General features: G+C 50.1%; 1 protein-coding gene across 1 annotated transcript in view; it reads left to right on the top strand.

Annotated features, from left to right (window-relative positions):
* Nucleotides 1–3,054: 3,054 nt before the first annotated feature.
* The window catches only part of LOC140722602 (nuclear factor 7, brain-like), a 36,573-nt gene continuing 24,603 nt past the window's right edge, over nt 3,055–15,024 (top strand). The window contains exons 1-6 of the mRNA XM_073037309.1: nt 3,055–3,142; nt 7,782–7,936; nt 8,618–8,713; nt 9,131–9,364; nt 11,129–11,151; nt 11,239–11,323. Of these exons, the coding sequence (XP_072893410.1) occupies nt 3,055–3,142; nt 7,782–7,936; nt 8,618–8,713; nt 9,131–9,364; nt 11,129–11,151; nt 11,239–11,323 (681 nt within the window). The remainder of the gene's footprint in view (nt 3,143–7,781; nt 7,937–8,617; nt 8,714–9,130; nt 9,365–11,128; nt 11,152–11,238; nt 11,324–15,024) is intronic.

Raw genomic sequence — 15,024 nt, forward strand, 5'->3', positions numbered from 1 at the left:
TCACGGGCCTACGTCCTGTATCCAAGGAGGGGTTCCGTCCCGGCTCTGTGTTCTGTGTAATGACTCACGGGCCTACGTCCTGTATCCAAGGAGGGGTCCCGTCCCGGCTCTGTGTTCTGTGTAATGACTCACGGGCCTACGTCCTGTATCCAAGGAGGGGTCCCGTCCCGGCTCTGTGTTCTGTGTAATGACTCACGGGCCTACGTCCTGTATCCAAGGAGGGGTCCCGTCCCGGCTCTGTGTTCTGTGTAATGACTCACGGGCCTACGTCCTGTATCCAAGGAGGGGTCCCGTCCCGGCTCTGTGTTGCTGTGTAATGACTCACGGGCCTACGTCCTGTATCCAAGGAGGGGTACCCGTCCCGGCTCTGTGTTCTGTGTAATGACTCACGGGCCTACGTCCTGTATCCAAGGAGGGGTCCCGTCCCGGCTCTGTGTTCTGTGTAATGACTCACGGGCCTACGTCCTGTATCCAAGGAGGGGTCCCGTCCCGGCTCTGTGTTCTGTGTAATGACTCACGGGCCTACGTCCTGTATCCAAGGAGGGGTCCCGTCCCGGCTCTGTGTTCTGTGTAATGACTCACGGGCCTACGTCCTGTATCCAAGGAGGGGGTCCCGTCCCGGCTCTGTGTTCTGTGTAATGACTCACGGGCCTACGTCCTGTATCCAAGGAGGGGTCCCGTCCCGGCTCTGTGTTCTGTGTAATGACTCACGGGGCCTACGTCCTGTATCCAAGGAGGGGGTCCCGTCCCGGCTCTGTGTTCTGTGTAATGACTCACGGGCCTACGTCCTGTATCCAAGGAGGGGTCCCGTTCCGGCTCTGTGTTCTGTGTAATGACTCACGGGCCTACGTCCTGTATCCAAGGAGGGGTCCCGTCCCGGCTCTGTGTTCTGTGTAATGACTCACGGGCCTACATCCTGTATCCAAGGAGGGGTCCCGTCCCGGCTCTGTGTTCTGTGTAATGACTCACGGGCCTACGTCCTGTATCCAAGGAGGGGTCCCGTCCCGGCTCTGTGTTCTGTGTAATGACTCACGGGCCTACGTCCTGTATCCAAGGAGGGGTCCCGTCCCGGCTCTGTGTTCTGTGTAATGACTCACGGGCCTACGTCCTGTATCCAAGGAGGGGTCCCGTCCCGGCTCTGTGTTCTGTGTAATGACTCACGGGCCTACGTCCTGTATCCAAGGAGGGGACCCGTCCCGGCTCTGTGTTCTGTGTAATGACTCACGGGCCTACCTCCTGTATCCAAGGAGGGGTCCCGTCCCGGCTCTGTGTTCTGTGTAATGACTCACGGGCCTACGTCCTGTATCCAAGGAGGGGTCCCGTCCCGGCTCTGTGTTCTGTGTAATGACTCACGGGCCTACGTCCTGTATCCAAGGAGGGGTACCGTCCCGGCTCTGTGTTCTGTGTAATGACTCACGGGCCTACGTCCTGTATCCAAGGAGGGGTCCCGTCCCGGCTCTGTGTTCTGTGTAATGACTCACGGGCCTACGTCCTGTATCCAAGGAGGGGTCCCGTCCCGGCTCTGTGTTCTGTGTAATGACTCACGGGCCTACGTCCTGTATCCAAGGAGGGGTCCCGTCCCGGCTCTGTGTTCTGTGTAATGACTCACGGGCCTACGTCCTGTATCCAAGGAGGGGTCCCGTCCCGGCTCTGTGTTCTGTGTAATGACTCACGGGCCTACGTCCTGTATCCAAGGAGGGGTCCCGTCCCGGCTCTGTGTTCTGTGTAATGACTCACGGGCCTACGTCCTGTATCCAAGGAGGGGTCCCGTCCCGGCTCTGTGTTCTGTGTAATGACTCACGGGCCTACGTCCTGTATCCAAGGAGGGGTCCCGTTCCGGCTCTGTGTTCTGTGTAATGACTCACGGGCCTACGTCCTGTATCCAAGGAGGGGTCCCGTCCCGGCTCTGTGTTCTGTGTAATGACTCACGGGCCTACATCCTGTATCCAAGGAGGGGTCCCGTCCCGGCTCTGTGTTCTGTGTAATGACTCACGGGCCTACGTCCTGTATCCAAGGAGGGGTCCCGTCCCGGCTCTGTGTTCTGTGTAATGACTCACGGGCCTACGTCCTGTATCCAAGGAGGGGTCCCGTCCCGGCTCTGTGTTCTGTGTAATGACTCACGGGCCTACGTCCTGTATCCAAGGAGGGGTCCCGTCCCGGCTCTGTGTTCTGTGTAATGACTCACGGGCCTACGTCCTGTATCCAAGGAGGGGACCCGTCCCGGCTCTGTGTTCTGTGTAATGACTCACGGGCCTACCTCCTGTATCCAAGGAGGGGTCCCGTCCCGGCTCTGTGTTCTGTGTAATGACTCACGGGCCTACGTCCTGTATCCAAGGAGGGGCCCCGTCCCGGCTCTGTGTTCTGTGTAATGACTCACGGGCCTACGTCCTGTATCCAAGGAGGGGCCTTGGTTTTCCTTGTCCCTGTCTCTCCCTCGGCTCTGTGTTTTGCGTCCCTGTCTCTTCCTCGACCAAGTCAAGGCTTTGGGATCTCGCACAGTCCCAGTCAGGTCCAAGGTCCTTCGCCTGTTCAAGCCACGGCGTTGTGTTCTCGTCTTGTCCATGTGCCTCGCTCAGCCCAGGTGTACCTTGCCCAGCCCGGTGCTGGGGTTCCCTTGTCCTCTCCAGGAGTCTCACGTCCAGTCCAGTGGCTCTCCTTGTCCTGTAGCCACGTCTTGTCCGAGCTTGGTTCTGGAGTCCGAGCCCGAGGCAAGACCCAGGTTCTGGGTCCTTGTCCAGTCTCTGGCTGGGAGTCCAAGCCCAGGCTCCCAGTTCCCAGTTCCATGTCCTGCTTCCGCTATCATCGTCAAGTCCCAGCCCAGGCCCGGAATCCTTGTCTCGTCCGGAGCCTGTGTCATGTCCAGCGTCCTTTCTTTCCCACTGTCCTTGCTTCCTTCTTACGCCTAGTCCTGTTCCTGGTAGTTCAGTGCCTTTGGGTCCGGATGACAGGGTTAGTGAGGCTCCCAGGGCTTGACCTAAATGATCTCCAAACTTGTGAGACGAATTGGGGACCCCGGTCAGAAATAATGTCAGAGGGCTGCAGGCGGAAGACGTGATGGACGAGAAGGTCGGCTGTTCTCCGAGCTGTAGGGAGTTTGGGAAGGGCTATGAAGGGCACCGCTCTGGAGAAGCCGTCCACCACGGTGAGTACGACATTGTTCCCATCTGAAGGAGGTAGTCCCGTAACAAAATCCAGCGTGATGTGAGACCAGCCGCGGCTCGGGACAGGTAGGGGACGAAGCAATCCAGCAGGTGGTCGGTGGGAGGCTTTTCCACGGGTGCAAGCAGAACAGACAGAGGCAAAGGAACGGGTGTCAGCGTCCATGGAGGGCCAGCAGACATGTCTCTTCAGGAGGGTCAGAGTCCGATCGATCCCGGGATGGGCAGGCGAAACGAGACGTGTACTCCCCACTGGAGAACCTGAGATCGAAAGGAATCGGGTACAAAGAGGAGATTGGAGGGTCCGTTGCCAGGGTCAGTCTGAATCCATTGGGCCACTTTAACTATGGCCTCGATCTCCCAGGTGAGTGCAGCCACTACACAGGATGGTAGAGGAATGGTCTCGGAGTTGGGAAGGCCCTCCTCGGAAATGTATTGACGGGAGAGAGCATCGGGCTTCCCGTTCTTGGACCCCGGACGATAGGTGAGGGTGAACCTGCACCGGCCAAAACATAATGCCCCACGGGATGGCGGGAATTCGGGCGTTATGCGGTTTGGATGTATGCGAGGATCTTGCGTTCGCACCAGATGATGAACGGATGTTCCGCTCCCTCCCGTCAGTGCCTCCACTCCTCCAAAGCGAGTTTGACCGCCAGTAACTCCCGGTTCCCTACGTCGTAAGTTCATTCGGCGGGAGACCGCTGGCGAGAAAAGAAGGCACTAGGATGAAGTTTCTGATCAGGACCTGAACTTCGGGAGAGGAGCGCTCCCACCCCAGAGTCGGAGGCGTCGACCTCCACCATGAATTGACAAGAGGGGTCTGGTTGGACCAGGATGGGAGCGGAGGTGACACGCCTCTTCAGCTCTGAGAACGCTGAGTCAGCTTCGGGGGTCCCAATGAAAAGGGGGTCCTAGGTGGGTAAGGGGCGCCGCCACCCGACCATACTCCCTGATGAACCGGCGACAGAAGTTCGCGAAGCCCAGAAATGGCTGGAGTTGCCTGCGTGTCGTGGGTCATGGCCGCTCCGCCACCGCCCGGATCTTCTCGGGATCCGCTCTCGGTGATGTTCCCTCAGGAGATGAAGTCACACTTCTCAGCTTTAACCAATCATTTGTTCTCCCAAAGCCACTGTAGCAACTGACGGACATGAACTGGAAACTGCTGGAGAAGATTAGGATGTCATCCAGATAAACAAACACAAAACGGTTAATCAAGACTCTTAGGACATCGTTAATCAGGGCTTGGAAGATCAGCGGGGGCATTGGTGAGGCCAAATGGCATGACCAGGTATTCGAAGTGGCTGGAGGGATATTAAATGCCGTTTTCCACTCGTCTCCCTCCCTTATTCTGGCCAGATGGCAGGCGCTTCGTGGGTCCCACCTGGAGAAGATGGCGGTTCCGTGAAGTGGTTGGAAAGTGGAGTTTATGAGGGGCAGTGGATACTCGTTCTTCATGGTTTATGATTTGGGCCTCGCTAGTCGATGGACGACGTAGTGAACCAACCCTGTTCCACACAAAGAAGACCCCTGCGCCCGCCGGGGAGGATGAGGGTCGGATAATGCCCGCCGCGAGAGATTCGCTGATGTAATCCTCCATTACTTCCCTCTCTGGTCAGGACATGTTATAGAGCCGACTGGTGGGGAGAGGAGCTCCGGGGAGAAGGTCAATAGCACAATCGTATGGTCGGAGTGGAGGCAGGGAAAGGGCCCGGTGCCTACTAAACACTTGCCCCAGGTCGTGGTACTCCGCTGGAGCCCCGGACGTGTCAGGGGGTTCAGTGGCAGACGAGGTCGCGGTGGCTTTTACAGGGGAAAGGGCCGACTGTAGACAAGCGGAGTGACAAAACGGACTCTAGCCGGCTATCTTCCCAGTGGACCAATCAATGTGGGAGTTATGGCGGCTTATCCAGGGGTACCCAATAACTATAGGAGCTTGAGGAGAGGAAATTAGGTGAAATTGTACCTGTTCCCGATGGTTCCCAGAGAGAACCAAAGACAGTAGTGGTGTTCAGTGAGTGACTCGGGCCAGACGTCTTCCGTCCAGTGCCCGGGCTTCCAGAGGGGTACTCAACGGCTCCCGAGGAATTCCGGCCCGGGAAGCTGTGTCTTCATCCAACAGATTCCCCTCGGCACCGGAGTCCACCAAGGCGGACAGAGACAGGGGCTGTTGGTGGTAGTTTACAGTAGCTTGGATCTGCATCCGGGTTTGGGGGACGGAAGGGAATGTTGTCTGACTCTCCTTTCTACTGGTGAGCCCTCCCTTTTGGCCGAAGGGAACAGGTAGCACGAAAATGGCCAGTTCATTCTGTTACTCAAAGCGACTGAGGAGAACCCAAGTGCAGGACTCAGGCACGGAGATTGAGTTGGGATGCTTGCGCAGACGTGAACTTTGAACAGCGAGCAGGAGGAATCTTGACACGGAGCTCTGATATGGAGTCTGGACACGGAGACGGGGTTTTCAGATAATATCTGGAGCTGAAATTGGGGCACGATAGGGGATTAACCATCGGGAGCCTGACAGCATGAACTGATTTAATAGCTGCTTTAAATATTTACTTAACCCCGGTTTTACAGCCCAGTCTGTCTCTCTTAAACCCGGAGGAAAACAAAATCGAGCGACTAGAGGAACTGAGCGGGTCAGGCAGCATCTGTGGAGGGAGAATCGACATTTCGGAATGAATGATCTTCACCTTGAAAGCCGATTGTACATTCCTCTCCACAGATTCTGCGTGACATAGAAACTAGGTGCAGGAGTAGACCATTCGGCCCTTCGAGCCTGCACCGCCATTCAGCATGATCATGACTGATCATCCAACTCAGAACCCTGTACCTGCTTTCTCTCCATACCCCCTGATCCCTTTAGCGACAAGGGCCATATCTAACTTCCTCTTAAATATAGCCAATGAACCAGCCTCAACTGTTCCCTGTGGCAGAGAACTCCACAGATTCACCACTCTCTGTGTGAAGAACTTTTTCCTCATCTTGGTCCTAAAAGGCTTCCTCTTTTTCTTTAAACTGTGACCCCTCGTTCTGGACTTCCCCAACATCGGAAACAATCTTCCTGCATCTAGCCTGTCCAATCCCTTTAGAATTTTATACGTTTCAATAAGATCCCCCCTCAATCTTCAAAATTCTAGTGAGTATAAGCCTAGTCTATCCAGTCTTTCTTCATATGAAAGTCCTGCCGTCCCAGGAATCAATCTGGTGAACCTTCTTTGTACTCCCGCTATGGCAAGAATGTCTTTCCTCAGATTAGGGGACCAAAACTGCACACAATACTCTAGGTGCGGTCTCACCAAGGCCTTGTACAACTGCAGTAGAACCTCCCTGCTCCTATACACAAATCCTTTTGCTATGAATGTCTACATACCATTTGCCTTTTTCACCGCCTGCTGTACCTGCATGCCCACCTTCAATGACTGGTGTACAATGACACCCAAGTCTCGTTGCACCTCCCCTTTTCCTAATTTGCCACCATTCAGATAATAATCTGTTTTCCTGTTCTTGCAACCAAAGTGGATATCTTACATTTATCCACATTAAATTGCATCTGCCATGTATTTGCTCACTCACCAAACCTGTCTAAGTCACCCTGGATCCTCTTAGCATCCTCCTCACAACTAACACCGCCGCCCAGCTTCGTGTCATCCGCAAACTAGGAGATGCTGCATTTAATTCTCTCGTCTAAATCATGAATATATATTGTAAACAACTGGGGTCCCAGCACTGAGCCTTGCGGTACCCCAGTAGTCACTGCTCAGTTTCTCTGGCATCATGTTTCCTACTCGAGATTCCAGCATCTGCAGTCTCTTGTGCCTCTCTTTTCAGAATTTGCCCCTTTCAGTCCTGCCTCAGACTGAACCAGGCTTTTCTGTCCGTTTTCATTTCTGTTCTGCTTCTTCTTTAGCCCATCACGCCACCGGGACACAAGCTCGCCAGATTCCTCTGCCCAGGGCCGTGATTTAATCGGGCCTGTGGCTTCCCTCTATCCACATGATTCAATCGTCTTCCAGGGGAACGTCCTTCCGATCCCAGGGATGAGGCCTTTAGAGATTTAGTTGACGTTTCTGTCGCACTGGGCTTTTACGGGATGGGGTTGCTAGAACCATGCGCAACACTCCTCCGTTCGTAGCCGGGCTTAGGCAGTCCATAGCCGAGTTTTCATTTCTGTTAGGAACTACTGAATGTGTTTCTGATCCCACGCTGATATGGAAATGGCCACAATTCTTTCCCACTGAACATACGCAGTGACATTATATTCATTCCCTGAGTCTGCAGCGCGTGTAGTGGACAACCGCGGTACTGCAGGCGATCAGCAGCTCCCCGAAAGCGAAAGCATTCTGAATCAGGAAGTGCCGGGAGTTAACATGGCTTCGAAAAGAAAGGCCGAGAGTTGGACCGAGGAGGCAATTTGTCCCGTCTGCCTGGATTTCTTCACCGATCCGGTATCACTGGGGTGCGGACACAACTTCTGTCGCTCTTGTATCACACGGTGTTGGGAAAGGGAGGAGAAAAACCCCTGCCCGGAATGTAGAGAGGAGTTTGCTGACCGCAGCCTCAGGGTGAATCGGGCCTTAGCAAATCTGGCTGAAAAAGCTCGAAATATAAACCTGAATTCCAAAGGGAAGGAAAGTAAACTTCACTGCGAGGAACATGAGGAAGAACTGAAGCTGTTTTGTGAAACGGACAAGACACTGATCTGTGTGGTCTGTGCGGTTGCGCAGCAACACAGACAGCACCGCTTCATGCCGATTAAAGAAGCTGTTACACTCTACAAGGTAAAACTAACTCGAATTTGATTCTCACCCCATCGTCTATTGTCCACGACACGAGCCTCCATAAACAACATATCCCCCCACCGTTCGCCATCTCCAATCGGTTTCTACCACGAAGCACAGGCCCACTCCCACCCTCCACCACTACAACTCTCCGCGCTCTATAGGGATCGCTCTCTACACAACTCCCTTTTATCCACTCGCTCCTCCCCACTGATCTCCCTCCTGACACCGATACCTGAAAACGGGACAAGTGCTACACCTGACTCCTATCAACCCCTGCCTCACCACCATTCAGGGCTCCAAACAGCCCCAAATTCTCCCCGTTTCTTCCATGGTCGATTGTCCTCTCGTATTAGGTTCCTTCTTCTCCAGCCCTGACCTCTTCCACCTGTCCCCTCTCTGCTTCTCACTTCATCACCCCCCGCCACGTTCCCCCTCACGTTGTCTCACCCGTCACCTGTCAGCTGGTTCTCATCCCCAACCTATTTATTCTGGCTTCTGCCCCATTCCTTCCCAGTCCTAATGAAGGGTCTCATCCCGAAACACCGACTGTTTATTTCCCCTGAATAGATGCTGCCTGACTCATTGAGTTCCTCCGGCATTTTGTGTGATAATCGGGTTTGATCACCTGTTTCTTTTGATGCATCTTTGTCTCTATTTCCTTCACTCTCGAACTTCCAGGATCAGCTAAAATCTTCCTTAGACTTTCTCACAAAAAAGAAATCAGACTTCCAGGAAAAGGAGCAGCAACAGAAAGAGAAGATTTCCGGAGTTCGGGTGAGGCTTCCTGAGCGGAATTTCTGATATTACTGTCGAGTTTTGCTCCTTTTAATGCAGAAGAGCCGAGTATCGCAGCTCCAGTGACCTGGGTCCGATCCTGACCTCTGCTGCTGTCTGTGTGGAGTTTGCATGCTCTCCCTGTGGCCATGACGGTTTTAGACACATCCCAAGAACATGCTGGTTAAATGGTTAATTACAATTAACCCTGTGAAGGTGATGGAGAGTGTGTGTGAATTAGGTGGGAGTTAATGGGTCAATGAGGGAGAATAGGTTTCAGGAAAACTTGATGGAATGGGATTGACGGGAATGTCTCAGAAGTAGTATGGACCCCAATGGACCGAATGGTCACCTTCATGTCATAAGGAAATGCAACACAGCAATGCAGTAAACTAATCTTCACCTTTCATTCGACAGAAACAGTCACACAGCGTTCAGTCCCACATCACATCCCAGTTTGCTGAACTGCACCAGATTATCACTGAGAAAGAGCAGAGCTTACTCAGGGATCTCAGGGAAGAAGAGGCGAGGATTCTAAATCCAATGGAGAAAAATCTTCTTAAGATTCAAGAGAATATAAGGATAATTCAGGAGGAAATCTCAAAGTTAAAAGAACAGATGGATCAGAAAGATGGTGTGATATTTCTCAAGGTGAGGGATTACATTTTAATTTATTTCTGTCAAATTGAACTAAATGAACAGTGGTATATTTGAAATAAACACAGCACAGCGGCCAATTCTACCAAATCAATTACCGCTGCTGGTGTCCTCACACAGAGTGTTCTCCTTGCATGAGGAACCTCCAATCACTCCGCTAATGACATTCTAAAATGTCGGAGACAGATATTTCATCCTTTATCAGCAACATACAATATTTAAGCGATGAATTTTCTGCATCATTAATCATAAATTAAATTGCAATTAATCTGTCAACAAAAGATATGACATCTGCCAGTCCCAGGCTCAAAACAGCCCAGAACAAAGTACGAATACGTAACTTATTCCCTTCGCTTTTACCATGTCCCCACTCACCTGACTGGTTTTCGTAATAAACACGTAACTCAGGATACAATGCAGACAGAAAACAAACGTGTTGCTCCTACACACAGCATTTACAAATGGCAGTAAACTGTTTCTCACCAGACAATTGATGCAACTATTCAGGGTTGTTGTTGTCCCAAAACTGGACTTCTACAACTTCTGTACATCCCAGGACAGAATGCAATCTTCTCTGAAATGATTTACTCTGATCATAACACAGAGCTGCTGATTGTGTCCTTAATTACCACATTAAATATCCTCTAAAACTTCCATTAACACCCAGTTCCAGTCACAGGCTGTGAGTGTGTCTGGTGCGGTGGGTGTGAGGGTATCTCTGTCAATCAGTGAGAACAAAGAACTTGACCCACACATCAGACTTATCCTCCATGTCCGGCTTCTGTCAGATTAGGGAAACCTTCCATGTTTCTTTAATTTTTCGTTTAAATTTCACATTAGAAACGTAGAAATATAAACATTGAAAACTTACAGCACAATACAGGCCCTTCAGTCATCAGATTGCGGAAACTTTCACTGTCTCTACTTTTTTGGATAAGTTTTACATGGGATTGTGTCCCATTTTCTGTCATGAGCAGGCCATTAGGTCCATCTTCTATCAATTTCCCTGGTCCCTCACGTGTTTATCCAGCCTCCCCATTAGATTCAGTCTCTGATGTTCCATTTCAACCACTCCTGTGGCACTGAGTTCCACATCCTCTTCACTAAATTTCTTGTGGGATTTATTAAAAACCTCCTGGCATTTTATCTTTGGCTGAAGGTCTCCCCATAAATAGAAACATAGAAACAAAGAAAACCTGCAGCACAATACAGTCTCATTGGCCCACAATGCTGTGTCGAACATCTACTCACTTTAGAAATTACCTCGAGTTAGCCATAGCTCTCTATTTTTCCAAGCTCCATGTACCTGTGTGGGAGTCTTGTGAAAGACCCTATCGCATCCACCTCCACCTTCGTTGCCGGCAGCTCATTCCACCCATTCCAAAACACTTACCCGACATCTCCTCCGTACTACTTCCAAGCACCTATGTCCTCTCGTGTTCGCCATAATGAGGTACTTTTTTCACCTTCGCGCAAGCAAATCCATCACTAATCTTAAATTGTTCCATCTTATCATTCTGACGCCTTATCCAGATGGTAATGCACAGCCTGTCCTCTCTTTCCCGTAAGTTTCATCCTCTCAGTATTGGTCTAACTTTCAGAAACTTTTCCTGTAATTTCCCCCGTGGTTCTGCATTGCTGGTGTGTGTTTGTGACTGTGGGAGTGGGAATTTTCAACATTTTGTAATGATTTGGATGAAATTCAGGATGTGGACTGTAAGTCCAAGTCTAATCGGATTTGTGTTTGATTTATTTCAGGAGGAAGCTCGTCGGAACAGGAGGTAGGACATGCTCTTTACTGAAACCCTGTATGGATTTGTAAAATACTTCAAAATTCCAGTTTATCACCAGCAGTTTAATATTTACAGAATCAGTGATGAAGTCCAGGAATTATCAGTGACAGATGAGGCCCTACCGGCTGAAAAATTCGATCACCTCTATTTGTTGAACACAGTGCTGAGAGAAACACTTGATGCCATTAACCGAGGTAAAACTACAAAGATTCATTTTTTCTTGTTTATCAGACACAATTAATTCATAACTTGAGGCAAAGATTGGCTGTAATAACAGGCTGAAGGGGAACTGAAGTTTATTCCGCATCAGCCCCACCAACTGGGAGGCATCACTGTCACATGGTCAGCTGGAGATGTCAGACCCCTGGACACACCAGCACAGGGTCACAATACAACCAATACACGGGAGTGACAGATGAACACTGTGTCCTGATCACAGGCACACGGCACTAACATGCCAAAACACTACTTTGTATCCTACCACAGGAGCTGGGAAATTAACATAGATTTCATGATACTGTAGGGAATAAAAGCGGGTATCAGTGTGGTGACCGAGATTGTCAGGAAAATACACAAGTCCTTTGTGCCCTGTGAGTCCAGTGTCTGATTGACACAGGTCTTCCACCTTCTGGATCAGCATCTCTCACTGTTGTTAGAGGCAGAAGAGGGGAGTGGTCGTGATAGGGGACTCAATCTACAGGGGAGCAGATAGGAGAATCTATGGACATGAATGGGACACCTGAATGGTATGTTGCCTCCTTGGTGCCAAGGTCATGGACATCTCAGATCGTGTATGCAGCATTTTTAGAGAGGGAGGGAAAACAGTCAGATATCCTGGTACGTTTTGGGACCAATTACATAGGAAGTAAAAGCAAAGAGATCCTGATAATAGAATTTGGAGAGCTTGGTAGAAAGCTCAGAAGCAGTACCTCCAGGTTTATAATTTCTGGATTGCTGCCTGTGCCCCGTGCTGGTGAGGGTAGAAACAGGATAATTTGACAGATAGAGCATGGCTGGGAAGATGGTGCTGGGGACAGGGATTCAGGTTCTTGGATCACTGGGATCTGTTCTGGTGGAGGAATGACCTGCTCAGAAGGGATGGGTCGCACCTCGACCCGAGCGAGAACAATATTCTCACGGAGAGGTCTGAGAGAGCTGTTGGGGAGGGTTTAAACTAATTGGTGGGGGTGCGGGGGGTTGGAACTGGAGTGAAGAGATAGGACTGATGGTAAAAATGCAAAGATATCGTGCAGTCAGACTGTCAGATAGGACGGACAGATACGAGGACAAAATGGCAGCCAGCAGGGTGAGTATCAGTGCATTAGAGATGCAGAATTAAAAAGGGTAGCAGATACAGTACACAAAGTGTTATATCTCAATGCATGGAGTATGAGAAATAAGGTGGATGATCTTGTTGCACTATTACCGATTGTCAGGTATGATGTTGTGGCCATCACGGAAACGTGACTGAAGGATGGTTGTAGTTGGGAGCTGAATGTTCACGGTTACACAATGTATCGGAGGAAGGAAGGAAGGCTGATGGGGAGGTGTGGCTCCGTTGGTAAATCAACAGCAAGATGTGACATAGGACTGGAAGATGTTGAATCTTGTGGGTTGAGGTAAGGAACTGAAAAAGTAAAAATGACACTGACACCAGTCATATACAGGCCTCCCAACAGTCAGTGGGTTGAGGCCCACAGATTAGAACTGGAAATAGAAAAGGCTGATGAAAAGGACAATGTTATGATAATCATGGGAGATTTCAACATGCAGGTCAATTGGGAAAATCAGGTTGGTAAAGGATCTCAAGGGAGTGAGTTTGTTGAATGCAATGTGATGGCTTTCTAGAGCAGTTTGTCGTTGAGCCCACTCGGGGAACAGCTCTACTGGATTGGATGTTATGTATTGAACCAGAGGTGAGTAGTTAAAAGAACCCTTAGGAAGCAGTGCTCACAACATGACTGAGTTCAACTTGAAATTTGATAAGCAGAAAGTAAAGTCTAATGTTGTAATATTTCAGAGAAGTAAAAGAAATTAGTGGTCTGAGAGAGGATTTGGCAAGGAGGTGCTGCTGGCAGGGATGAAAGCAGAGCAGAAATTGTGTCAGTTTCTGGGAAAATGAGGAAGGTGAAGGATAGATGTACTACAAATATAAATAAATACTCAAAAGGCAAAATAGTACAACCGTGGCTGCCAGGGGAAGACAAGCTAATCTAAGTGCAAAAGAGTGGGCATACAACAAAGTAAAAATTAATAGGAAGACAGGGAATTGTGAAGCTTTTAAACAACTACAGAGAGGGACTGAAAGAATGATTGGGAGGGGAAAATGAAACATGGAATTGAATTGACTTTATTACTTACGTCCTTCATATACATGAGTAAAAATCTTTATGTTACACCCCTATCTGAATGTGCAGTTCATAGTAATTAATGATAAATAGTATGTATAACAGGCTGGTTAATATAATATAGAAATATAATTGTGTCAGCAAACTGAATGAGTATTTTGCACCAGTCTTCACTGTGGAGGACACTAGCACTGTGCCAGATGTTGAAGGGTGCAAGGGAGGAGAAGTGAGTGCAGTTATTGTTACATTGGAGAAGGTGCTCGAAAACAGCGGTCCCCAACAACCAGCATGCGCTACCGGGCCACGATGAAACGATATGATTTTGCGATGTAAGTTAGCTACACCTTTCCTCATTCCCTGTCATGCCCACTTGAACTTGAACCCGCACGAAGTCATCAGTCATCAGTGACGCCTTCGCACCAGGGATCACTGGTTGGTCTCAGGTAACCGGCCGGCGAGAAGTGCCATTGCCACTGGCCTGGAGTGCGGACAGACGGGTGCCACCTCTAAATCTGGTTAGCCCACCGTATGTTTGTGGGGGACCCGGTGCTAAAATATTCACAGAAGACCTAGTTCGGGCTCAGGGTTTCGTAAGTAGCAGAGCAGCTACTGAAAGTCATCCCTCCAGCCAAACTTTTGTTGGCCGATAGATCCTACCTACCTACAAGGGTGCCCCGTTGCACTCTCCTCACACTCCGGACTGCGACAGCCGCAGCCCTGGCCCGGGGACCTCCAGCCCTTACCTTGCCTTCTCACCCCACCCACGACCAGCCGCACCTGGCCAAGATGTCTGGCAGCGGGCGGGTGGGAGGCTGGAGTTCAGGCCCGGAGGCTGCCTAATTAGGCAATGAAGCCCTCCAAACTGCTTCGGTACCTTGAGTCCAAGCACCCTGCACTTAAAGACAAACCCGTTGAGTTTTTTGAGCCAAAACAATGTGAGCAAGCGGGACAGAAACAAGTGCTGAGAGCCACGAAAAGTAAATTGCGAAATAGACTGTAAATAAGGAACTCCCTTTGAGTATCGCTGTCTCCCGTCACCCCTGGATGGGACTGTCTTGTTGCAGGGAAACAAGGCCTGGTCTCCCACTGATTCAGCGATATTGGTTTGTTGGAATGATTTTACATGTACATTCGAGGAAAATATGCACTGTGTTTATAATCCAAACTTTACTTAAAATGTTATGATGCTATTGACTTATGAGTTATATATGACTTATCACTGTATTCATACGAGGAAACTGTGTGCTGTCTGTTTAATATTGAATCCGTTAGATAAACCCTTTGGGAAATAAAATCGAGTGTATGAGCCACTTGTAAGTGAGTTATAGTTGACTTATCACCTATATTCCGGTTGTGACTAACACACTCCCCCCCCCCCCCCCCCCACCCCGTCGGCCGGTCCACAAGAATATTGTCAATATTAAACCGGTCCGTGGTGCAAAAAAGGTGGTTGACCCCTGTTGGTTGGTGACCTCTATTCTGCAGAACACCGTATAGGTTAACGTGCAGGTAG

This window comes from Hemitrygon akajei, unplaced genomic scaffold, assembly GCF_048418815.1.
Source record: "Hemitrygon akajei unplaced genomic scaffold, sHemAka1.3 Scf000081, whole genome shotgun sequence".
In the NCBI taxonomy this organism is placed as follows: domain Eukaryota; kingdom Metazoa; phylum Chordata; class Chondrichthyes; order Myliobatiformes; family Dasyatidae; genus Hemitrygon; species Hemitrygon akajei.